This window comes from Toxotes jaculatrix, chromosome 7 (genome assembly GCF_017976425.1).
Source record: "Toxotes jaculatrix isolate fToxJac2 chromosome 7, fToxJac2.pri, whole genome shotgun sequence".
Taxonomy (NCBI): Eukaryota; Metazoa; Chordata; class Actinopteri; family Toxotidae; genus Toxotes; species Toxotes jaculatrix.
Genome location: NC_054400.1, coordinates 5,163,571 through 5,188,564, shown reverse-complemented (window position 1 = coordinate 5,188,564; position 24,994 = coordinate 5,163,571). Strand labels below are relative to the sequence as shown.

The window sequence follows — 24,994 nt, the reverse complement described above, 5'->3', positions numbered from 1 at the left end:
TGCACACCCACTTAAGTCCTGACTGAGCAAGTTGCACCAGTGGAAAATAACCAACTGTTTAACCAAGTGTTGTTATAGAAAAGCGGTTTTTTCGTGTATAATCTTCTACTTTTACTAGAGTGAACTTTTCTTTTACTTGTATTTAGTTTGAGTATTTATCCATTGTGGCATTGCTACTTGTACTTAAATGACCTGAAATACTTCTTACACCACTGACTGTCTCGACACAATCAATTCGAAGTTATCTTTCAAGAAAAAAGACCTCACCCCTTTGGAGAGCACTTAAAAGGAAACTGATACGCTTTCTATGTATAGTATGTCAGCCCCATATTTGTCCTCACGTGGTGGCCACGTAAGCAACAAATTATGAGTACTTTACCTTTAAGCATAATTTTCGATACAAATAATCTCATGCTTGGGTAATATCTAAGTAATTGAAGGACTCACAATTCACCCCTGGAGCATGTTTGTCATGCATGATAGCAATGCACATTAATTATCTGTATTTTCTTGTCCACATTAATTGCTCTCACATGATCAGAAAGCATTATTCATTATAACTTAGTAGTTATGTTTAGTTAATATTAAAAGAGGTCTGAGCATTTGGGTTTTTTTTTAATTTTGGCAGTGGGTTTTGTTGACATAAACATGAAATATGTTTGTTGAATTAGTCACCATTAATCTAATATAATCAATAAAAAAAAAACCCCATAATATTACACTTGGCTCCATTCTGCAGCTGTCAGTGGTAAAGAGGCCCTAGCTTTGCACTTATAGGACTTAATCCAGGAGGTGTCATATGCCAGCCTCACTTTATTCCTGTTAACAGATGGGGGAGCCATTGTTTCACGTGTAGTTGTTACACTCCTGCCCTCTCCACCCCCCACACTCAAAAGCACACACACTTTCATTAATTTAAGACTACCTTAAATTAGTGTTTTGAAGTAAGTTACTATTCTTCAAATAACATCTATAAATCTATATTTTTAAATGGCCTACGATAAATCTCAGATAATTAAAATGTGGAGCTGTCAATGATAATAGTGACAAGTGATAATTTGCATCACATAAAAGAGCAATGCTTTATCATCTTAATTACCTCCATTAACTTTTTGTCTGTTAAAGTGAAAAAATTAGGCCACAAGACATTTTTTTTTTAAGCGAGGCCAATAAAACCGAGCCTGTTGCGCACAGGCGTATGTAAATTTGGTGGCGCACACATGGCGCACAAAGCCAAAGATAGAGTAACAAATCAGGAATTTCCCTCCTGCCACTCCTGAGAGCGCAAGAGAGGACAAAAGTTACAGATTAAGCGCTTCTCCTCGGAGAGGAAAGAGCGAAAGGCAGCTAATTTGCCTTAAGTTTTTTTTTTGTCAAGATTATCATCAACTTACACGTTTCCGGGTGCGTTGAGGACATTATATTAAAAGGGAAAAAAGTTTTTTGTTCTGTGTCATTATGAGTCTGGACCCATCAGCTTTGCATGATGGCTTCTTTTAGAAACTTTAATGGAATACACGGCGCACTGCAGGAAAACAACTTTTATGAAGAATACTGTGATTTTCTAGTTTTGGTTTTGTGACTTTTCAGCTGGTGGGATAGCGGTCGCGGGACACTTTGTTGCTGCTGAGTTTCTCGATGGCGTAGGTGGTGGCAAGACTTTTCAAAACACCTTAAGGACAAGGATTTCGTATTTATAAAGTACACACGTCTGGATTATGTGCACGGAAGAATCTGGAGTGTATTAAACAGTGAAAACCCGCCATCAATACTTTTGGAGGACGGAAATGCGGAGTAAAAACGGCGTCTAGAAGGATGCTGTTGCTTGTACAATGGAAGTGAAGAACTCTTTTGCTGTTGCGGTGGTTTGTCTCTTCTTATGCTCCAGTTTCAGCCAAGAACTCAACCCTAAAGGCAGGAATGTATGCAAAGCACCTGGGTAAGCATCAGTGCAGAAGAAAATAGGATTTATTCCTCTGGTTGTAAATGCAAATCAGCTTGTGTGCAAGTTTTCCTTGTGGCATCTCGGCCTCGTCCGTAGCGTATTTATCGCATTATGATGCGACAAATAGTCCTGTCAGAGTTGAAATTACATCGAAAACAAGTGGTATTATCTCATTGTGTTCAGTCTTTTATTAGCTTTTAGAAAATTAGTGTTTTAAAACTGCGCATGAGACGCATTGCATATTAAAACGGGCATCTTTTGCAGTGTTGGCCATATGTACGAATAGCGGTTCTCACTAACTTGTGAAATCAGACGCTGGCTTTAATCAGTAGGCTGAACTTTTTCATTTTTATTTTCTCAAAAAGCCCCAGTAACGCTATCATTTTTAATATTTTATTTCACTTTGACCTCTTTCTTTTCTACATATAACATGTTCATTGTATATAGCAGGAGGAGGAGTCCACTGAAGCAAGCAGCAATACAGATGTGTGCATCTGGAACGGGAGAGTTTTTTTTGCCCTGTATGGGGCGCTCTTATTGCCCCTGACAGCATTCGTGGCGCCGTTTGATAAGACACTGTGCTCGAAGTTTTTGGAGAGTTTAACGCAGTTCACAAAACTGTTGAAGGGTCATATTTTGGTTAAGAGTTGATATTTCAGCGTGGAGATCCAGTAGGTGAAAAGTAATAGAATTATACTTTAGGAACCCACATATCTAGACAGTCTGTCCTCAAAGGTTAAGGTATCCCAAAAGCTTTTCTTGTTGACCTCTAGGAATATAGCTGAGCCTGTGGATGTCTAGTTACTAGGATAAAAGAACAACATCCAAGTCCACAATTGCTGACTGCAGCATCCAAGCTTGTTGGACGGATGTCTGTGATTTTTGAAATTGTAGTAGGCGAGAAGCAGAAAATGCAGTCTAGGGCTCATCCTCCAATATGCTATAACAGATGTGTGATAAGAAATCATGTGCTTACAGTTTCCCTTATTTCCTGTAACATAACTTGGCCTCCTTTACAGACTTTGGGACAGATGAGCATGAAAACTTAAAAAAAAAATAAAAATAAATATGTAAAATAAAAAAGAATGTTTCCTGTGCAGTCACAGTTCTTGTCAAAACTGAAAATAACTTATCTGAAAAGCCACACACAGCATTTTTCCATGCAGTCAGAATGAAATGCAAAGTAATCAGGAACGGCTCTTCAGAAGCTGAAGTTGTGCTGTCATCTCACAGATTTTCCTGCGCTTTGCGGGGCAACAAATTGTCATTTACCAGAAAAATACAGCCTATTTTTGTGCTTTGTGAAGTGTTCAGTGTGATATATATAGTGCTGGCTTCCACATCTCTACAAGTTTGACATTTTGCCCTCCCTCCAGTATTCAACATTCATTGCAGTGAACTCTCCACTCACCGCTCACTTGTTTTTCCCATTATGCCCATTATGTTTTTTTATTTTTTCAGACTTGAATTGAATGAATAGAAGGAAGTAGTTCAGCATTTATCATCACTAGTCAGTTTTTCCAATATGTGTCTTCGCATTGCAAAATCAGCTGCTGAATCTAGCTGGAATGGCAATACATCCTAACTCCACTACTTGATGATGCCTTCAACACTGATTGTTTTTTAGAATCAAGTGTTCCTACAAAATGTCTGGGTACAAAAGAGCTGTTAGGCATGTGATGTTTTGAGTACTGATGCAAAAAAAATGTGTTTTTGAATGAGTGAAAGAGCAGCTATTGAAGTCCTTGGCAGAGGTAGTTGGTACGTTCTTTATGTAAAACTGAAAGGAAAACAGGGGTGCAGCTTTGCTTCTAAACATTAAATTAATTCCACAAAACAGTGAATGTAATCTTTCACCCTGAGTGTTGACATGGATTGGCTGTGTGTTAAAGGTCAACACGGGTCAACTCCATACATATTAACTGGAGTTAGTGCCATGGTATATACAAAAAGTGGTAAAAGGCTTATTTATTCCATCACAAAAAGTGAAAGCAAACAGAGGTTAGGCCTATGATCTCTACCACGTGCCTATTTTGGAATAAAAAACAGCTCCCTGCGAACTGACTGAAAGCAAACTGCCATCTTCAAACACTTTAGGGGAAGCTGACGTGCTGCAGGGCCCCCACAGAGGTCACGGGTGTGGGAGGAAGAAGAGACGCATCCGTCCTTTCCTGACAGGCCAAAAACGTGGCTGAAAACATTTTTCTTTGAATATTCATACTCCGCCTTCAGTGTTCCCCAAAGCCTGGGGAAAGCTAAAGAATCTGATAAACTGCAGATTCAGAGGTTAAGGGCTTTTGAGCACCAAATACAGCTGGATGTGAATGACCCATATTCAGAAAAATATGCAACCATATGCTAAGCACATGCGTCATGTACAGCATGCCCAGCATACGTTTGCAGAATTTGGCATCAGCCACATCAATAAGAACTATGAGATCAAAGAGGCAAGAGTTGGGTGTGGATGTTGCCACTTTGATATGTGTTTGTTTTACTGTATTTTACTGAGGTCCTTTATCTTTCCCCTCTCATTCTGAATCTCATAACTTCTTTTCCAGGTCATCAGGATCAGTGTGCTGCAGTGGATGGGGGCAGCTAGGGGATGAATGCCTGACACGTATGTACCACACAGGGTGCTAACATTTATCAGTGCATGTCATACAGCTCATTGTGCAAGCCAGTTGAATAATGTGGCTCTTTCTTGTTCACCCAAGCTCTCTGTGAAGGCAACTTCACCTGCAAGGAAAATGAGGTGTGTGTCAGGCCGAATGAATGCCGCTGTCGTCATGGATACTTTGGAGCTAGCTGTGACACTAGTAAGGGATTTTTTTTTTTTTTATCAGCATTTGCCTCTTGACTATGGTGTTAAAAGCTCAGGTTAATAGAAAATATTTTACCTGTTAAATACCAATTTTGTAGCTCTCACAGAAAATTCGAAAATACAGAAGAAGTAGAATTCACTGGGGTTTTTAACCATGCTAGCAGTGCTGGTCTGTCATTCGGCTGGTTCAGTACTATTTGATGGATTGCTCTGGAATTTTGTACCAATATTCATAGTGCCTAGAGGATAAATCTAATGACTTTGGTGTTTTTTTAGTGCCACCAGCAGGTTGACATTTGTGGTTTTGAGGGAAATGTCTCAACAGCTTTTCAGTGGATGCAATTAAATGTTGTATACACATTTCCTCTCGAGTTGAGCTGGAATAACTTTTTGGTGATCCCTTTTCATCTAATGCCAGCATTAGGTCAAAGTTTTCATTTGTCTAATGCTTTGGTTTAATACCTACAAATGCTGAACTAAGCTGGTGACCACAGCAAACATACCTGCTAAACATCAGCGTGACTTGATCACTGCCACTGCTAGCAAAGCCATAGTGTCTTACTCTTCTTTAAGGATGTTTAAAAAGTCAGAAGAATTTTGCCTGTTTCCTGATTCCATCACTGTCTTTTAACAGAGTGTCCTGCCCAGTTCTGGGGTCCTGACTGCAAGGGGAAATGTAATTGTTACCCCAATGGCCAGTGCGATGACTTGACCGGCGAGTGTACCTGCAACCACAATCGTTGGGGACCAAACTGCGAGAACACGTGCTTATGCCAAAAGGGCAAATGTGATCAAGAGACAGGCAAATGCACGTGCCATCCTGGTGTTTGGGGTCCGCAGTGCAACAACAACTGCTACTGCAGCATCAACTCTGTCTGTGATGCGATGACAGGCCGTTGCCTGTGCAACCCAGGCTGGACAGGAAGGAACTGTGCAATCCAGTGTAACTGTAACGGTTCACCATGTGACCAGTTCACGGGACGTTGCCAGTGCCGGGAGAGGCTGTGGGGCCCACGGTGTGAACGATACTGCCAGTGCGTCCACGGCAAATGCAACCAAGCTGACGGCTCGTGTACCTGCACACCAGGGTACCGTGGGAAGTTCTGCAGGGAACCATGTCCTGCTGGATTCTATGGTCAAAACTGTAGGAACAGGTGGGGGAAAAAAACTTGGCAGAGAGCAAATGTACCATTTCTAAAACACAGGAAACATGCAGTTTTACAGATGCCTAATGTTCAGTTCCCTTGTCTGATCCATATTATGGTGCGGTTTTGCGGTTTTGATAGGAAATAAGATTTGATATATGCTGCAGCCGATAACCCTTAAAATACCTGAACATGTTACTTAATGGAGCAATAATAAAGTGAGATTTGGGACTTGGTATTCACATTATCCCATTTTCATCAGCCAACATGTAAAAGCAATTCAGGTTAAATGCTCTACCTTGCATGGACTGGCCTGTTCTCACACGATACAGTTGCTATAACCGAAAAAGAACACAGAGTTCAGTGTTGTTTATCTTCCCCTTTAAATGATCATTAGAGCAACTATTTAAAGCATGCGACTACAGATGCCTTTCATCATGTTTCAGATCCTTAAACATTTCCATTACACTTAGATGAGATGGAGGATTTTTTTGTGTAAACAAGATAAATGAGAATTCGGTTTTCTGTTTACTTTGGCTGGCCACAGGTGTGGGCACTGCAAAGGCCAGCAGCCGTGTAAGGTGACAGAGGGACGCTGCATCACCTGCGACAGAGGCTGGAATGGGACACGGTGTGATCAGCTCTGCTCCAAGGGCTTCTTTGGCGAAAACTGCCAGGAAGTGTGCCCCACCTGTAAAGACGGTCACCACTGTGACCCCATTCATGGCAAGTGCTCTCACTGTAACCCTGGCTGGATTGGGGACAGGTAAGAAAACACACACAAATATGCAAAAAATATGTTAACATTTTCTTGTTTAGTCAGACCTTTTTTTCCCATAGAGCTTTATCATTTTAAAATCTAAAAACACAATGGCAGTGCCTTTAACTAGTAGCTACTATAATACAATTTTCCACACTGTGATAATGTCTGTGACTCATACTTGTAATTTTGAAAATGACTGTAATCATGGCATTCCTTTTGTGTGTCATAGGTGCGAGGTGCGCTGCCCCAACGGCACGTACGGCGAGAACTGTGAGAACAACTGCAGTCACTGTTTTAACGGCATCTGTCATGTTGTCACCGGAGAATGCCTGTGTGACCCAGGGTTTTACGGCACCTAGTAAGTCATAAGACACCTCATACCCAAAAAACTCAGCTTTATGCCTTTGGCGGCGCACAGTGCATAGTGAAAAGGATTGATGCCTTTCATATTGCGTTTGTCACACACACATACATCTTGGGAATTGAAAGAGTGAGCTTGTGTTTTGAGACGTGTTTTTACAGATAAAAAGCACAGTCCTGGAATAGAAAAGTGAAATTCCTTCAAACTTCCATCACAGAATAAAAAATGCTCGGAACCAAGAAGTGATCCTATTTATCCCCTTGTTCCTCTTGCTGTCTCCTGTTTTACACATCCGTCACTTGGAATGGACATTAAGCAGATGTTGTTTTTGTCTCCTCTGTACTAAAGCTGCAATATGACCTGTCAACCTGGCCAGTATGGAGTGAACTGCAATCAAACCTGCTCTTGCCATGACAAGAACTGTGATCCTGTGTCTGGTGCCTGCTATCTTCGTAAGAAAACCTTCATTTTCTTTGAGAGCAATCACATGCTTTGTGGTTATGGTGTTTTAAAGGGGTTTTCTGTGAACAGCAGTAGTCAGAAACCGGTGTTTTTCTAAGTAATGTACCGTTTCCGAGACAAAACAGGTATTACTTATACTCCGTATGCAGAAACAGTTCTAACCCTCTAGAGCTGTTTGTCCAAAAAGCCAGATGCCACTAGTCCTGCCTGTGTATTAAATGTCTAATTGTTGGCTGTGTACACTGAGTACCAACAAACACATCTATTCAGGTCAGTGTGTGTAGTAGGAGAGTTAACGTAGTGGGGCCTTGATAGCATTTCCAGACCCAGACCGGTGTCCTTTTTATGGCTGTGTTTGTTGGCCGTGTTCCTGTCCAGCTAGAGAGAGAGGAAGAGAGAGAGAGGGAAAGGAAGGAAGAAGAAAAAAGATGGGGGATGGAGAAAAGGGAAGAGAGAAAGAGAACTTGGAAGGGAGACAGAGAGTAGAGGAAAAAATGAATGTTTGGAAAGAGATGATTAGAGGCAGGGAGGGAGAATATCAGTGTGTAGGACACTAAGGTAGCAGCGATTTTGGCCAGAGAATATGATGCGCGGCGACAGGTTGGTCAGTGATATCGTAAGACCTCATCACTTTTACCTCACCCCCCCTCACACACCAGCAATAACAACATGCCACGCCCAGACTGCCCAACAATCCATCTCAGACTTATGTGACAGTGTAAAGACACGAGAGCCACCGCTACTTTCCCCTTAACTGATGGTTTGCCTCTCCTCTGGTGTCATCTGTCCTTGCAAGCGCCAAATGTCATCCATACTTATGCAATACAGCGCTTATTATCTTGGGGTGTATCATGCTTGAAGAGGGAGGGGAGCTAATAAATCATGGAGTTATGGTGAGGAGTGTGTAGTAAAGAGGGGGGTGAGACATTGCAAGACGTTGCGTGCAGGAAATCAGCAATGAAAGGGTAAGTGGTCCCATGTCCTGAGAGAGATAAGATTAATAGTGAATTATTTGTCGTGAATTTCAGCCTGTTGCAAACTCATTTCCTCAGAGATGCTTCATGTCAAAGCAGCCACTGAAAATCAATTATTAACGCAACGCCGCGCTCTGTCTTTATTATCAAAGCTAACTGTTCTAAATTCTCTAATAGAGTATGCATATTGATAGAATGTTAGGATTTGTTTATGATTTGATTCCAGTTGTGATATTTGGTCAGGCATTTTTAGTTCACATGTTATTAGATCAGGCTGTTAGGAGACAGCTATGTCTGGGCGAGGGGGGGCTTTTGAAGAAAAATAAGGAGTAAGCTCAGTGTGTGTGTTTCCTGGTTTTTGGCTCGGCTACGAGTGTACCTGGCTGTTCATTATTAAACCACTTAGAAAACGTCAGCGGAGTTCCCAGTATTCTTTGACCGGAATATGCACACGGGTGAAGAATAACCCCAGCGTTATATCGTTGCATTGAGAGTTTCTAATATTGGTCCTTCGAGCCGGATACTTCACTTGTGACGGCAAATGGACACGCCAACAAGAATAGAGGTAGAAAGCTGCGGACTCGGAGTGAGACAACGACAGCTTCCAACTCACCTAGAGAGCTACCAAGTTAGCCTGCCACAGTCCCTCATTCCTCACGGTGTCCACATCAGAGACCGAAGAGAATGCGTCGGCGCACAGCAGCTGCAGTCACTCAGCCTACAGACTGAGTCTGTGCACATAGCGGACCAGCCGCACAGTGCGCACGCTATCCCCGATCGTCTCTCAGTACGAGGAACAGCCGGCATGATGAGTGAGTGGAGCACGACGATGCACGGCAAAGATTCACCTAGCCAGCTAGCAGGCTATATGAGCCCAGAACAGTGCTATCCAAGCAGCTCAAGTTCTCCAGTGCTGTCCGAGCAGCCATCAGTTAACCACAAGGTGAACATCCCACCATATCAGTTACCTTGGTCAGGCTCTCCTAACCACAGCAGCATCCCTCTGCCACAACATCCACCCTTCAGCTTAGATCAGCTAGCATACTTCAACATGAGTCACAACTGTCTATGCTGCCACATTCCACTTCTGCAGTACTAAAGTTCCAAGCCACACTGACTCCTACATCAGGTAGTAGACAAGAGGACTACACACTAACTCAGTCTCTGCCATCAACTGTGACGACTGCATGGACGCAGCCTCCCTCCACCACCCTGCAGGTTACTATGTTACAACCAACCCCTCAAGCATCACAAGCAGTGAGTTATGCAAGTTCACAGATGCCAATTACATCTGGCTATCAGCTCAACCAGCCGTATATACAGTCGGTAAACAGTGCACCTAAAAATGGCCTTGGACCATCTGCTCAATCCACATACAGAACTTTCTGAACATTGTAAATACCGTGTGCTTATGGAACAGTTGGTCTTGGATGAAGCAAAGTTAATAGCTCAGTCATACAGGCATTATGTACAACCCTACACAGCCGCCATGCAAGCTTTACAGAGACAGTACGGACAGCCACACCAGTTGGCACAAAGTGAGATTGCAGCCATCCTGAACTCTCCCGATTCAAAGGGCTTTCAGAGCTTTGCCCTCAACATTGATCTGCTGGTAGGAATGCTGACTTCATTAGAGGGACCAAATGGGACAGAAATTATGTCTACTGGCCATGTTGACCGGCTACTTAGCAAACTCCCCAGACACATGAGAGACAACTTTGTGGAACATCTGCAAGTTCGAGGCCGCCTTAGCACCAGCAACCTAAACCCATACAACCTCAGAGACCTTGCAGAGTGGCTCAAGGTGAAGGCAGAGGCTCAGAGACTGTCTGCAAAAATGGCGTAACGCTATCGAGCTGAAGGAGCACAGCCTACCAAGAGAGACAGACCCATCCCTAATCCCCGACCTCGGACTCAACCTGTCTCTGTGTACCATTGCGCTGACCAGTCCAGATCTGCAGAAATGCCACGACAAGCATTTAAACAACAAAGGTTTAAAAGAATGTGTATTTTTTGCAAGAGTACAGAGCACTATTTGTCACAGTGTCCAGACATTACTCAACGCTCAACACAGGATATTGAGAAGTGGATAGTAGATGGCAAGCGCTGTCGGAACTGCGGCCGCACTAACCACGACCAAGAGAGCTGCACCTTCAAGAAACCATGTAGTGAGTGTCAAGAGGTTCACTTGAGAGTGCTGCATGATGTTGCTGGACCAGGACCCGTGTCTGTCTCATAACACCAAAGGACTACAGCTCTGCTGCTAGCTCTATGGGAGGAGGAAAAGTATACCTCAAGGTGGTGCCAATCATCATCAGTCATGGGGCCAAATCACTGCAGACCTATGCAATCCTCGATGATGGGGCTGAACACACCATAATTCTGCCAGCTGCCGTCCGTGACCTGGGGCTCAGAGGCAGAACTGAGTCCCTCAACCTGTCATTCACCTCACTGGAGCATTGGTGGATTTCCATGTAGCCTCTCCAGCAACACCATCAGAACGACATTTGGTCGAGAGAGCCTACACAGCGGGTCGACTCACCCTGACAGAGCAGTCCTACCCAATCGCTGCACTCCAGAGACGCTACCACCACCTGAAGGGGTTGCAAATACAGGGCTTCAGTAAGGTACAACCACTGCTGCTTATTGGTGCGGATCATACTCACCTGATCACTGCCACTGAACCAGTCAGGTTTGGTCCAAAGGGAGGACCTGTAGCCATTCACACCGCACTTGGCTGGACGCTACAGGGTCCAGATGGTTCACAATCCTCCAGTGCTTCATGCTATTACACCACCTTCAAGCCAGCACCAGATGATATCTACCAACACGTCGAATGCCTCTGGCAGCTTGACGTGCTTCCATTCCGTAGTGAGCGGTTAGCATTGCGGTCCCACCTGGACCAGGAGGCAGTGCACATTTTGGAAGCACGTACCAAGAAGGTGAAGGTTGGTGACATACACCGCTATGCGACACCTCTGCTCCGGGTGAAGGGTGCACCACTGCTTAAGGCAAATGTTGAAGCAGTTATGCCAAAGCTTTGCAGCACAGAGAGGCAGCTGCTGAAAGACCCTATTAAGGCCAAGGTGTTTGAAGCAGAGATCCAGAAACTTATTGATGGCGGGTGTGTCACCAAGCTCCAGGAGGAAGAGGTAATGAACTCCAGCGAGTCATGGTTCATTCCCCATCATCTCATCCATCACAATGGTAAACATGGCCTGGTGTTTGACTGCTCCTTTAAACATGGCGGTCTCTCTCTCAATGAGCAGCTGCTTCCTGGTCCAACCCTTGGACCATCTCTCATCGGGGTCCTCCTGCGGTTCCGCCAGCATGCTGTTGCCATCAGCGGAGACATCCGAGCCATGTTCCACCAGGTTCGGCTTCTACCCAAGGACCAGCCGTTACTGAGGTTTGTTTGGAGGAATCTGCAAACAGAAAAACAGCCCGATGTCTACCAATGGCAAGTCTTGCCATTTGGTACCACAAGCAGCCCATGCTGTGCAACATTTGCTCTCCAAAGACATGTCAAAGAGAATGCTCCAGGGAATGAGGACGTCCTGCAGTCTGTCGAACAGTCCTTTTACATGGACAGTTGTCTTCAGAGTCTGTCAACAGCTGAGTCAGCCAAGCTGCTTGTGGACAAAATGCGACAGTGTCTGGCTTCAGGAGGCTTTGAGGTCCGTCAGTGGGCGAGTAATTTTCCATCAGTTGTCTCCCATTTACCTTCCACTGCCAGATCTGAGAGCACAGAGCTGTGGCTCACCGAGAAGAGCAACGATCCACAGGAGCCAGCTCTCGGCCTGCTGTGGCATTGTCCGACTGATCGGCTCAGTTACAAGCCAAAGCCTCCAGAGAGTGAGACCCCCTCTATGCGCTACATATATAAGGTGCTCGCCCGCCAGTATGATCCGCTTGGGATCATTATCCCGTACACTACTCGGGCCAAGGTCCTGGTCCCGAAACTGTGGGCAAAGAAGAGGAGCTGGGACGATCCGAACCTCCCTCCTGGCATTCACCAGGCCTGGTCTAGCTGGGAGAGGGAGCTCCCCGAGCTAGGCAATATCTCCATCCCTCGAACCTATGCACCATTGGAGTCTGCTACTGATACCACCGAGTACACTCTCCACGTTTTCTGTGACTCCTCAGAGCAAGCATATGGGTCAGTAGCATACCTCACCTCCACAAGTGATGATAAGACTCATGTCTCGTTTGTCATGGCAAGGTCCAGGGTGGCCCCAAAACGTCAGCAGTCAATGCCACGGTTAGAACTCTGTGCAGAGCTGACAGGAGCCCAGCTGTCCTCCCTCATTCACAAAGAGCTCACCTTGTGTATTTCCCAGACCATCTTATGGACTGACTCCACAACAGTTCTTACCTGGCTGACATCTCCATCATGCAGGTTTAAGGTCTTTGTGGGAACCCGAGTTTCTGAGATCCAAGAGTTGACTGCTTCACACACCTGGAGGTACGTGGATACCACTAATAATCCAGCCGACGATCTCACACGCGGGAAGGCTTTAGCTGAGTTAACCCCATCAAGTCGTTGGATCCAGGGTCCAGCATTCCTACGACGTCCGCTGGATGAATGGCCATCAGGTCCTGGCACTGCGGGGCCTGAGGACAGTAGTGAGTTAAAACAGAGTGTGTTTTGTGGCCTCACACAGACGAGCTCACCACTCAAGATACCAGACATCACCCAGTTCAGCAGCTGGAGGGAACTGGTAAAGGCTACGCAGCAGTCTCTTCATGGGGCGGCAGCTGACCCTGCATCGCCTCTGTGTAGTTTTGCAGAACTTCATCTATTAAGGAACAGCCGAGCAGACTGCTTCTCTGAAGAAGTCAGATGCCTCAAAGTAGGCAAACCAGTACCCCCCAGCAGTAGGCTGAGTACGCTCGCTCCAGAGTTAGACCCCGACATGGGTCTTATGCGGGTTACGGGACGCCTGCGCCGCCTTGACAGTTCTGACCCCACTGGCATTCACCCGATAGTGTTGGATCCCTACCACGCAATCACCAAACTCCTCATTAAGGACACAGACACCCTAAACAGGAGGCGCTGGCGTCATTGCCAGATGATGACTGACCACTTCTGGAAACAGTTCATCAGGAACTACTTACCTACTCTTCAAACACGCCAGAGGTGGCGACAACACACAGATCATTTCCCTCTGGACAGTTGTGATGATTGTTGACCCCCAGCTTCCACGGGCTCATTGGCCAATTGGAAGGGTGGTGAAGCTGAATGTAAGTGATGATGGGTGCATCAGAACAGCTGAGGTTAGAGTTGGCAAGAAGACTTACTTGAGACCGGTGGCGCGACTGGTCCAGCTGCCAGCTCTTCCTGAAGATAATCCTGTTTAAAGGACTGTTGTGGGAATTTATGTTTGTTTCTAAATAGCTATGCTATTTAGGGGGCGGCTGTTCTAAATTCCCTAATAGAGTATGCATATTGATAGCTTAAGGAGTAAGCTCAGTGTGTGTGTTTCCTGGTTTTTGGCTCGGCTACGAGTGTACCTGGCTGTTCATTATTAAACCACTTAGAAAACGTCAGCGGAGTCCCCAGTATGACTGGAATATGCACACGGGTGAAGAATAACCCCAGCGTTATATCGTTGCATTGTGAGTTTCTAATACTAACTATCACATTAATAAAAATCCTATACAGTGAGCTAAACCCCATACCCAAGTCATTTGAATGCAGGTTTATAGTAAATCATGATGAATTACCATATGCCAAGTTTTTTAGCGCTGGCGATGACAGAGAGAGGGATTTGTTGAAACTGGCATTCAGAGCTTCCCTTCGCCAATGTGGCACACCCAGAATTCTCCACATCTCGTCTTTCAGAGCCCAACCAGCGGATGGGTGTGATTGCGGCTGGAACCTTGGTCTCCTTTCTACTGATTGTCCTCCTCTCGCTGCTGTGCTGCTGCTGCCTGTGTCGACACAAAGATGACCACAAGTGAGTGACAGATAGGTATCTTTATCTTAATAGTCCACGAAGGGGGCTTGAGTTCCTAGTAGGAGGTCTGAATAGGTTATGAAAAATAGAGAACAATGTTTTCTTTTTGCTTATTCTCACAGGTACCAGGTTGCTAAATGAATAAATGCATATAAGTTGTTTTTTTTAAGTACTTTTAAGTATTGACATTACAGTTTGAGTTGCAATGTGAGCAGCCAGTGAGCCCTCAAAGGAGGCACACAGCCAGGTTTAATATGCCTCCTTTGAATGATTCATTTGGATTTCCATGGCGTCATCCCTTTTCAATTCTAACCAAGACAACTCTACCAACAGCAAAAAAGCCAAGCGGATCCTGTGTGGACGATTCAGTCGAATCAGCACTAAACTTCCCCGTATTCCACTGAGGCGACAGAAACTGCCCAAAGTAGTCGGTAAGCCCCAGAACTCTTTCTCATATCCCACAGTAGTGCTGCCGGAAGCTGCTTTAGTTTATGTAATGTTTCTCTCTGGTGCTTGTACAACACAGTCTGCTAATGTCACATTCTTAAATTAATAAAGTCGCATCATTCTTAACCTTTGGCTAATTATACATTGGCTATTAAAAGCCAATGCATAATTAACATGGTTATTCAGATTTTGACATAACAACGGTGATGTCAGAGAATATAAAGACTGATTTCAGTGGCTATTGCTTTTGAGTGTCTTCAGTTTAGCACGGCAGAGACAATGACAGCAATGAGTGGCAGTCAGAGGGAGCGTTTTACTTCAGTGCTACCTTAGTCTGCGTCTTAGATGATGAATAGGGTTGAAAAGTGTATGGTGGCTGCCAGGCGAGTATGGGGTTTCATTTGAAAGGAATTCACTGGTTTTAGAGCCCCTTATTATTCTTGGCACCCCCAAATGCCATGTGTTCATATTATTACAACCCTAAACTGGGGCTTTTTTCTTCCCATTTTCTTTGCTCGTTTCCATCATCTTTTCTTGGGCTGAGGAGGAGGAGGAGGCTGTGTTATTAAAAGAAGGCCAGTGGTTGTCGGGGGGCCCGGGTGGTGGTGAGTGACGTGCTATCAAAGGCCGCACTGTTTGGGTGGACGCTGCTGCTCTGCTGCTCCATGTGGCGGTCTCGTGGTGTGTGACAGATCTGTCTGTGACCCCCAGTCATTCTTTTCGTAGTCAGAGGAGATATGCTGATCTTTTAAATCCAATAACATGCGGTTTAACATGGCTGTGTTTGTTCAGGGTTCATAGGAAATTTGTACTTTCTACTGTTAGCCGTGGTCTCTTATATCTCAATACAGTGTCAATGATTATTCTTTGTTGTGACAGTACATGCAGTTGCAGGGTAAATGTATTGTCACTAATCTTTATATGGAATTTCCAGTATTTCCAGTACATAGGATTCCTCTTACTGTACAGACCTATTTAGGAGCCATTATTTTGCAAATGTTTTTATTAGCTAATTGAAGTGGAAGATCAATCATGTTTAACTATAGGATTGGCATTTGCAGTTGTGCTAAAGCAATTAATCATTTAAACACTTAGTCCACAAAACTTGATGTACAGCAGTTTTTCTTACAATCAATTTATAGGTAAAAGTCATTTATAAAGAAACACCGTGGCACTGTTCCTCTGACAAAACAAGCAATTTGAAGATGTCAGCTCGGGGGTCCGAGAACTGAAACATATTTAGAGTACATGATTAATTGATTGGTCGGTGTTGCAGAGTTTCCTGGTTTTGCTGTGGATTAAGCATCACTAAGAAACAGTACAATTTACTGCTTTAAAAGAGGTCCTTTGAAGTCAGTGTGGTGCAGAAGGAGTTAAAAAAAAAGATGACCTGGTTTCTTTTCCTTGTGTGAGCAGCACGTGCCTCCTCAGTTACCCAGCTGATTATTTAAGCTAGAATCTGTCTCCATTATATCTCAGTTCAAAATACAACACTGGTTGTCTTTGTCATGACAGTGTGAGACATGAATATGTTTGTTAGTGAAGAGCCTGACCATGTGAGGCAATGTGCCAGAGGCACAAATTCCTCTTAGTCAAAGGCCTTTAAAAACAATCTTTATCATATTTTTACATTTACATTACAAGGAAATAAACTTTAAGCTTTTACACACAACATTACCACATTTTCAGACAACAGATAAGACATACATGGACCAGTCAGAACAGACCTCAATTCTCAATCATCTATTACAAAGATCAGTGTCTCTCTTCTCCTTCCTGGTTTGTCCTATCCAAATTTTTGCTACTCTTTTTGCTGGGCTACCCACAGACGCGTGGTCTGCCAACATTAAGAAAGTCTAACTCTGACTGGGGCTACACAGTCCTGCACACACACACATTCCAGAGGGGGCCCAATGGGGCTGGAAACAGGAAGTGGTCAAATTTACCCCAGCCCGTGTCAGAACTGTGATTTATCCACACCAGGGTCAGTGGCAACAGATGTGGCAAGACAAAATGAAAAAGGAATGGGGGGAAGCAGGGGAGAAAGACCTTTACCCCTCTGTTAGCATAGTTAGCCTCAAAGAAATAGCAACATGAACACACTATCACCTATTCCCCTTTTGGCAAAACTAAGGCTGTTTGCTTGTAGTTTGGCATTCCATTCTAAGCATATTTACTCCACGCCCTACGGACTCACGTCTGTCCGGCATTCCTTGCATCCTCTGTATCCAAATGCTTCCCCTTGGGTGAGTCCTGGGAGCAGCACCACCTGCTTTTTTCATCTTTATTTATCCAGGGAAAGTTGGCTGGCTTTGCAAATGTGTTTGCAATAACACTCTCAGCTTCACTTTCATGCAGTTGTGAGCTGCCTAATAAAAAGGGCAAAAAACTTTCTCACACTGTAAAGCCGCTCCTAAGTGCACGAGTTTAGATGAATCAAACGAAAAAAAATGAGTTCAAGTTTTAATAGTGTAAACCAGTGTGTGTATATTGCTACAGCTATATATTTCTCAATGAATATGATCAGTGACTGGTCTGTGGGCTCTGAGGTGGCCATGGTGAATGTGTAATATATTTATTTAGCCTGCTCAGACTTGTTTAGACATGCAATCCAGTAACCCTTACATGGGCTATTTCAGGCTGAAACATATTGATTCTTATTATTATTGGCAACTAATATTCCCATTCTATGCCCAGATTTCCACAGCTGGACGGGACATTTGAACTAGCAGCCTTCATATTCCAGCCCAGCTTTCTATCCTCTAGACTTCCACTGCCCCAGATCAGTAAAATCATCCCCCCACTGAGCAACTGTGGCGGTGGAGCTTTGCAGCTGGGACGTGTCAATAATGGCCTGTTGTGCATTGGCCTCCATGTAGGGAGGGATCACAGTGGCATCCAGTCTGCAGAGCAATCTGCCCTTCTAGACCCACAGTCTGGAGGGAGCAACTTTCAAGGGCAGCAGTTGTTCATCACTGCATACACGTAACATTGTCAAATACCCATGTGTAAGCTTGTTGACTAACTTAACTGAAGTCTTTGCATAGGTTAGCTGCTCTACATTCCTCAGTTCCTCAGTCTCTGCCCATCTGCCTGATGCAGCACAGTAACGACCCTGCGAGGGCAGAAGTGCAGACAGAGCACATATTCTGTCTTATTCATTTAATTATTTGTCCTTGTAAATTTGGGGCATAATATTTTTGTGTCATCCGCACCTCTAGATAAATATTTTACTGGATTCTGTAATATTCTGTATATTGTTATTAATCTTCGGCATACACACAAAGCTGATTTCTTAGTTACAGTCAATCGGGTGAAAATAGTAGTGCCACGTTAGAATTTGGAGTCATTTGTGGAGCCATTACAGTCCAATATGAACTGCAAATGTAGAGAGAGCTGGCTGGTATTTTTATGGTAAACAGGATATCCTTAAATAATCACAAAGATAGGTGTCCTTGGATGGAAGTATACATATCCAAAATGTTTTTTTATTTTTTATCTTTTCCTACCATCTGTAAGGATCTTCTATCTGAGGTAGTAACTTACAGCTTAAGTCCATGATCTGGTAAACTAGATAAAACTCAGCAGCATCAAGGAAAAAACAAATCAGGGTCTTTGAAAATTGCTTTGTACAAACATGGAGCACATACACAAACACGCCCTCTATAACCCACGTCTGATTTGACCATGACTGAGTCTGTTTGCTATTTGAGAAGATGTTGAAAGCAAGACAGGCACAACAGAAAGTCGCATGGCCTGAGGCAGAAGGATGGACACGGGAAGCGAGAGAATAAACATCAGACTGGTTTAAGATGAAAAATAAATCACACATGTTCAGTTTACACTTTATGTTGAGCGGAACAATAAACAGATCGTCTGCTAAAGTTGCATGTGTTTGAATGTTATTAAGATCAAGGTTTTCTTGTTATGTAGCATTTTAAAAGTGCATTTACATCGAATGCCGACAAGGGAGGATGCAGTGAGAATTTCACACAATGCTGTGTGAAATCTGAGTGACAAAGGCGTCTTATATTCTAATTTTACAGATGAAATACAAAGTAAATTCAGTTTTTCATCTGACAGTGGATCTACAAATCGCCAAGTCTGCAAAACCCCGGGCGTAGATCTCTTAAAGTAGCTCATCCTTTTAGTTTCAGTCAAACAACAACAGCTAAGGGGCAAGGATTTGTTCCTGGCCAGGGTACTGGTACACTTATGGGATTTCTTGCATGGAGGATTTATCTGAGGTCTAAACAAACGGATGGACCCATGTGTCATCGGGCATGTAAACAGGAGCATCTGATGTGGTCGGTCATGTCGAGTTAACGCCCAGTACAGTTTAGGCCAAAACTGTTCACACCAGATGGGAAGATCCTCCGCAAGTATCCCTCAGAAACCACAGCTGTCCTAACACTGAAGGGTCAGCAGAATGCAGCAGTGTCTGAAGGGGAGGAAGGAAGATGGAGAGAGCAAGAGGGAGACAGTGAGAGAGAAACATGACTTGACCTACATATTGTTGCAAGAGAGGATTCTGTGGAAGACGATGAAAGAATCTATTTGTGGCTCATTTTGTTCAACATCTAAATTCTAAAGAAGTCCAGATTAAGGGGCTACATGACATTAAAACTGCAAACACTGATTGTGTACAGGCGTAGCAGGTCTACAGACTACCAGTTTGTTTCCAGTCTTTATGCTAAATTAGGCGAAGCATGTCCTCACTAGCTTCATAATAAATGCATAGGGATGAGATTGGTATCAATCTTCTCATCTCTCTCCGAAAGAAGTGCGCATTTTTTCCCCCAATATACTGAATCTTACGCTTAAAGAAAATCATATATTTTCTGAGCCTCTTTTTCTTTTTTTCACTTTCATGTCATTTCATTGAATTAGAAGTATATTGTAGGATCTTGTAGGTTGAGACTATAACAGATTACACCTCACATACTCCTCAGTAATTTATTCATTCACAAATTAAGTAATAACTTCATAATTTAGTAAATTAATATCTACAGTGAGTTTATGTGGTAATCTTTTAAAGGACTAATGTATCTCTTGCTTCCCTGATAATTTGGCTCACACTCAGCTATTGACCAACCAAAATCAGTGCTGTTAGTCTTGGGTTAATTGAGAATGTCTGTTTTATGGTCAGAATGCTGTTTCTTTTCTGTCTTTTAAGCTGCTAAGATATAACTGTGGAAAACTTTAGCTTTTGGCATCAAAATATGAAAATGTTTAAGCTAATACAAAAAAAGTCACATTTTGCTTTGAAAGTGATTTTGTTAACTCACGTGCAAAACCAATAAAACCCAATTTTTCTGCAGACTCACTTAAACCAATGCTTTCTACAACTGTGAGGCAGTTGTGAGAGTGAGTGAGAACAGACTGTTGTTCTTGTAACACAGTACAGTACCCTCTAGCTGACCTTTTGGCTTCTGCGTTTGTTTTCTGTTCTCAGTAGCCCACCACGACCCAGAGAACACCTTCAACTGCAGCTTCATCGAACCCCCCTCAGTGGCTGAGCAGCCCTCCCCTTCCTCCTGGTCGTCCCAGGAGTCCTTCTCTTCCTTTGAGAGCGGAGACGAGGGGCCAGTTTACTGTGTGCCCCATGAAGGTGAGTCATCGTAAGAATAAATAAACAGTTTAGTTATCTAGAATGACGCACATAAATCCATGATTTGTCTTTGGCATGTAGGGGCTTTCAGACACTGATAGTTGCGCTTCTTAAGAAGTCAAGATCCCCACTGCGCTCTGCGGTGACTCGCCCATTTCTGTGAATCTCATTACAGAGATAGTTAGCCCTTTATCATATGCCATCTAGGTCCAGGTTTTGCTTCGAGAACAAGGAGAGTATAAACAGGAAATGGAATAGTCAAGTCAGCATATGGCACAAATCCAAACAGTGACTAACTCTTTGATGTTTGGTGGAAAATACCCAGTCCATCAGATTCTATTCTGGAAGTCTGACCGTGCAAGTCTGGTTTTATTTGTGGGGATTTTTTAATGTGTGTTTGACTGATATATTTTTAGTGCTCCCTCAGTAGTTTGGTTTAGTCCTCATTCTCACCATGAATGGTCCAAGGACTTTGAAACAATTGATTCTGAGTTAAAAGCCTTTGGCACAAAATAATTACTGCAAACATCATGAAAGGGTTTTGAAATGAAGTTGCACAGATATCATCTTCTGCATTGGAGCCGCTCCAGCTCTCAAGTATGTGTATACAAATTAGCAAATGAAGCGGTACCAGATATCAGTCTTTAAATAATGTGTGTGAGTTCTTTTCTGGTGGGAAGAAAATAATGTCTCCTTGTAGAGAAAACAATGAAGTGCTTCTATATGTGAAGGTCACAGATATAATACAATGGTTAGAAGTTTCAGATTTAAAAGCTATGTAGGCTATTTTCCACTATATAACAAAGGCACATTTTTAGTCCGTTGTCTATATTGTACATTCAGTTTTAAAACAAACTTTGCTTGTTGATCATTAAATAGGTAAGGCTTGACTAATACCTGTTGGTCTGCCAATGATCCACAGAATCTGTGAATGAAAGCAAAGAGAAGCGCAGCCCCAGCCCAGCAACAGAGAAGCCAGAAGCCATCCCTAATGAGGAGGATGCAGGGGAGTATACCTCCCTGAAAGACACCAGTATCACAAAACCAGAAGGCAGCGAACAGCCCCTGCTCAAGTCTTCTGACAGCGAAGGCTCCACCAGCGGCTCTGAGTCCACAACTGCAGCTCTTTATGCCCGCATTGCTCGCCTGTCCAAGCAGTCCAAGGAGGATGATGGTAGCAGCAAGGATGGGGATGGCACTCCTACACCAGAGGCCAAGCGCAATGGAAAACCACCACCTTCACCTGGCAAGCCAAAACCACGCCCACCAGACCCATCCACTAAGCCCAAGATATCATGGATACACGGAAATACCACAGGGTCCCCCCAGCCAGAACAGCAGGGACAGGGGGGAATGAAGGCACTGGCAGTGCCAAAGGAAAAAAAGAGGAGCTCGAGCGATGGCTCGTCCAAGAGCGAGGAGCGTCAGAAAATGAAGGACAGAAACCGCGAGCAGCAGAAGAAACTGGAGGGGAAGGAGGCAGACGCCAATAGTTCCCCCAGTAAACACAAACCTCTGCGAGGTAGGAAGTCTGGGGACGAGCACAGTGGTCCCAGTCACATGGAGCACATTAATGGTGTTGTTCAGAATGCCCTGAAGAAGATTAGTAGCTTTCACAGTTCTTCATCTGAGAAGAAGAGTGCTGACAGTCCAAAGGAGACCGCCAAGGAGCCGCCCAAGAGCCCTAAGGTCATTCATCCTCATATGAACTCTGAGGCTGCCACTCTGCTGGCTGCTCAGCTCAAGGAGAAAACCCAAAGCATCAACAGAAACGAGGGGACAGGCCTGACGAAGACCAATGGTCTCTCCACACCCAAGGGAAACCGGGAGAAGCCCACACCTCCCCAGAAAGCCAAGAGGACCCCCTCCAGTGGATTGAATCAGCAGAGTTCCACCAAGCCCCTGCTGCCCACCTCAAGCAGCCTCCAGAAGATGGTGGCGCCTGTCACCACCGACCTCGGTAACCCTGAAGCCAAGAGCCCGGAGAAGCAGGACTTGAACGGGTCAAGATCAGGGGACCCAATGCTGGATCCAACACCAAAGAAGACTCCAATAAAAAAGCCACCCAGAAAGAAAGGCAAGGAGGGTACTTTGGATACACCTGAAAGTAAAACACCCCAGCAAAAGACGGCCATCATGCCACCACAGGTAGTGAAATAAGTGGTTTTTAAAGACAAATGGCCCAAAGTTTGTGATGGATCTTAAAAAGACGAAAATGGATTTGTTGGAAAGTAAACCACGTAGTTTTTCAATCAAGGAATTTAAGCATTTTCCTGTGTGAGTGTGCTGTGACGTCAGGACCAGTCAAGAGTGAGAAATGCTTTTAAATCGAGGGCATATTGGTGAGTTGTACTATAATGACCTTTATACACCATTGTATTACATTTCAAGAATCCTTTTTTTGTGTAGCAACTATATATCAAACTCACACCACAACCTGTGGCTAATCCGGACACAACTGTGAGAACAGTGGCACTCAGACATAATCCATAGTTCATTCATCTCTATTCCTCTGCAGTATGTCCACCACTATATTTATATACGGATTGCTTTTGAGGTTGCATAACTGTAATTTGCTATGCAGACGTCAGAAAAAAAATAGCTATTTCTATGTACGCTCTCCACAGGTACTAAAGGTACTAAAAATAAGAAAATTTGGATCCTCTGAGGATTGCAAGCTATTTGTTTCTGTTTGTTTTTTTTTCTCATTTCAGTGGACCAACTGTATAATCCTCATTTTTGACGTCAAGGCTACTTTTGGCAGAGGAGGGTCTACTTAAATATTGTCAATTAAGAGCAGTGTGATTTGTTGGAGAACTTTAAGGCAATAAAGCCTTATTTTCTTCACACTTGTTGCTAACAGAGCAGGTTTCACGTTGCTGCCCCATGTTATTAGAAATATCAGAAACAACTAAATTTGATATGCCAAAGTACAGGAGTTATGCTACATTTAGGACTTAACTGTCGTCCACAATTGTGAGTCACCTTTAATTCCTGAGCTTTATTGCTGCTTTCAGGGCTCTTCCATAGGGAAATATAGCATTTTTGGATTTAAAGTCTTAGCTCTCTTTTGTCGAACTCTGTCAGACATGGTTGGTTGAAGCCCAAACAAGCTTTTTGATCTTTCTGCAAAAGGGGCTATTTAAAATCTCTTTCATACTTCTGCTAACACCAAATCACCAGAATGTGCTCTTACTGTACATTTTATTCAGTCAGCTAAACCACTAAACCAAAAATGAATCCCCAAGCTATCCTATGTCCTCACTTTATGTCATGCTTCTAAATCACTTTAAACTTGCTTAGTTCCTCTGTATTACAGCAATATCTGCAGTTTCCCTATGCTGCACTAAAGCAGACATACTGCAGGACAATTTCATCCTGTAAATCAGACACAATAGAGAGTTTTGTTAAAGTAGTGGCTGTTAGTAGTTTTCTCCACAGATCAGATTATAGGAGGAGGCAGCCATGTGTCTTTATTTGCTCTTTCAGTTTAGTCGAGAAACTAGGTCATTATCATTTCACATGAATTTGTTTATGCCATCAGAATATTGTGTGAAAAAGAATCCTGACAAAGATGGATCAAGGGTCCATGTCAAGGATTATATTTTCTTAAGCTAGTAGATCCATGCTGAACAAGGTGCTTTAATTTCGTTGTTGTTCATAAGGTAAGACTATAGGACTAAATGGTACCATGCCTCAAGTGTTAAAATGTGCCTCAACTGTGGATCAGTTTAAGCAAAAGAAGCTATGTTAGTTACTAAATGTTTCAAGTGTTTATCCTAAAATAAATCAACCAAAACGAGATGGTCAGGTCGGATACTTACTGGACTAATTCAGTTTGACAAAAGGACAAAGATTTTTTTTTTTTTTTTTTTTTGCAGTTACTGGTGGATTTTGAAAGTAGCGCTTAAAACTTGAGCTATGAACAGTGGGTGATAGGCTTAAATTTGTAACAAGTTAATGTTAATTGGTATGCTTTAGGCTGAAGAATGTTCTACATTCACAGCTAATTTGAAAATTTTTCACGGTTTTATGTGTTTTTATCAAGGTACAACACATTTCTTTGGTTATTTTTTCAACATTTTCTACTTGTATACATTGTGTACTTTTTATTATCTTTGTAAGCTGTGCTTATATGACCTTTTTAATTCTTCTGTTTTCCTTGGTGTCAATGAACTGGCTTTCATGTTGTATTTGCTTTTTTTTTTTTTGGTATGTTGCTTATTTTGGGCTCGGAAGCAAACCTACAGTATGAGTACTTTCCTCCTGTAAAGTTTACATTGGCTTTGTAATTGTTCTCTGTTGATGTTATTGTTTGTGTAACACTTAACTGCATGACGCAGAGTGTAATTATAAGGCATTAATAGCTGCACGGGAAATCTGTAATCTTCTTGTCTTGTTCCCCTCCAGTTGTTATTATTGCCTCCTGTAAAAAAAAAAAAAAAAAAAAAAAAAAAAAACCTCTTACAGAAAAGATTGTACAATACTACTATGATACCACTTTT

The 24,994-nt window shown here is 43.3% G+C and overlaps 1 protein-coding gene across 1 annotated transcript; it reads left to right on the top strand.

Moving 5' to 3' along the window:
• The first annotated feature begins 1,301 nt into the window (after window positions 1-1,301).
• Window positions 1,302-24,994, top strand: scarf2 (scavenger receptor class F, member 2). Its single transcript, XM_041042225.1, has 11 exons — window positions 1,302-1,939; window positions 4,504-4,562; window positions 4,660-4,761; window positions 5,401-5,920; window positions 6,459-6,677; window positions 6,904-7,032; window positions 7,384-7,487; window positions 14,317-14,431; window positions 14,765-14,862; window positions 20,334-20,489; window positions 21,412-24,994. The coding sequence occupies exons 1-11, from the start codon at window positions 1,833-1,835 to the stop codon at window positions 22,647-22,649; spliced, it is 2,847 nt and encodes a 948-aa protein (XP_040898159.1). The 5' UTR covers window positions 1,302-1,832; the 3' UTR covers window positions 22,650-24,994.

Coding starts and splice junctions, on each gene's coding strand:
- scarf2 (XM_041042225.1), top strand. CDS start 1,833: ATGGAAGTGAAGAACTCTTTTGCTGTTGCGGTGGTTTGTCTCTTCTTA. Junction 4,762..5,400: donor TGGAGCTAGCTGTGACACTA/GTAAGGGATTTT, acceptor GTCTTTTAACAG/AGTGTCCTGCCCAGTTCTGG. Junction 7,488..14,316: donor GTCTGGTGCCTGCTATCTTC/GTAAGAAAACCT, acceptor CTCGTCTTTCAG/AGCCCAACCAGCGGATGGGT.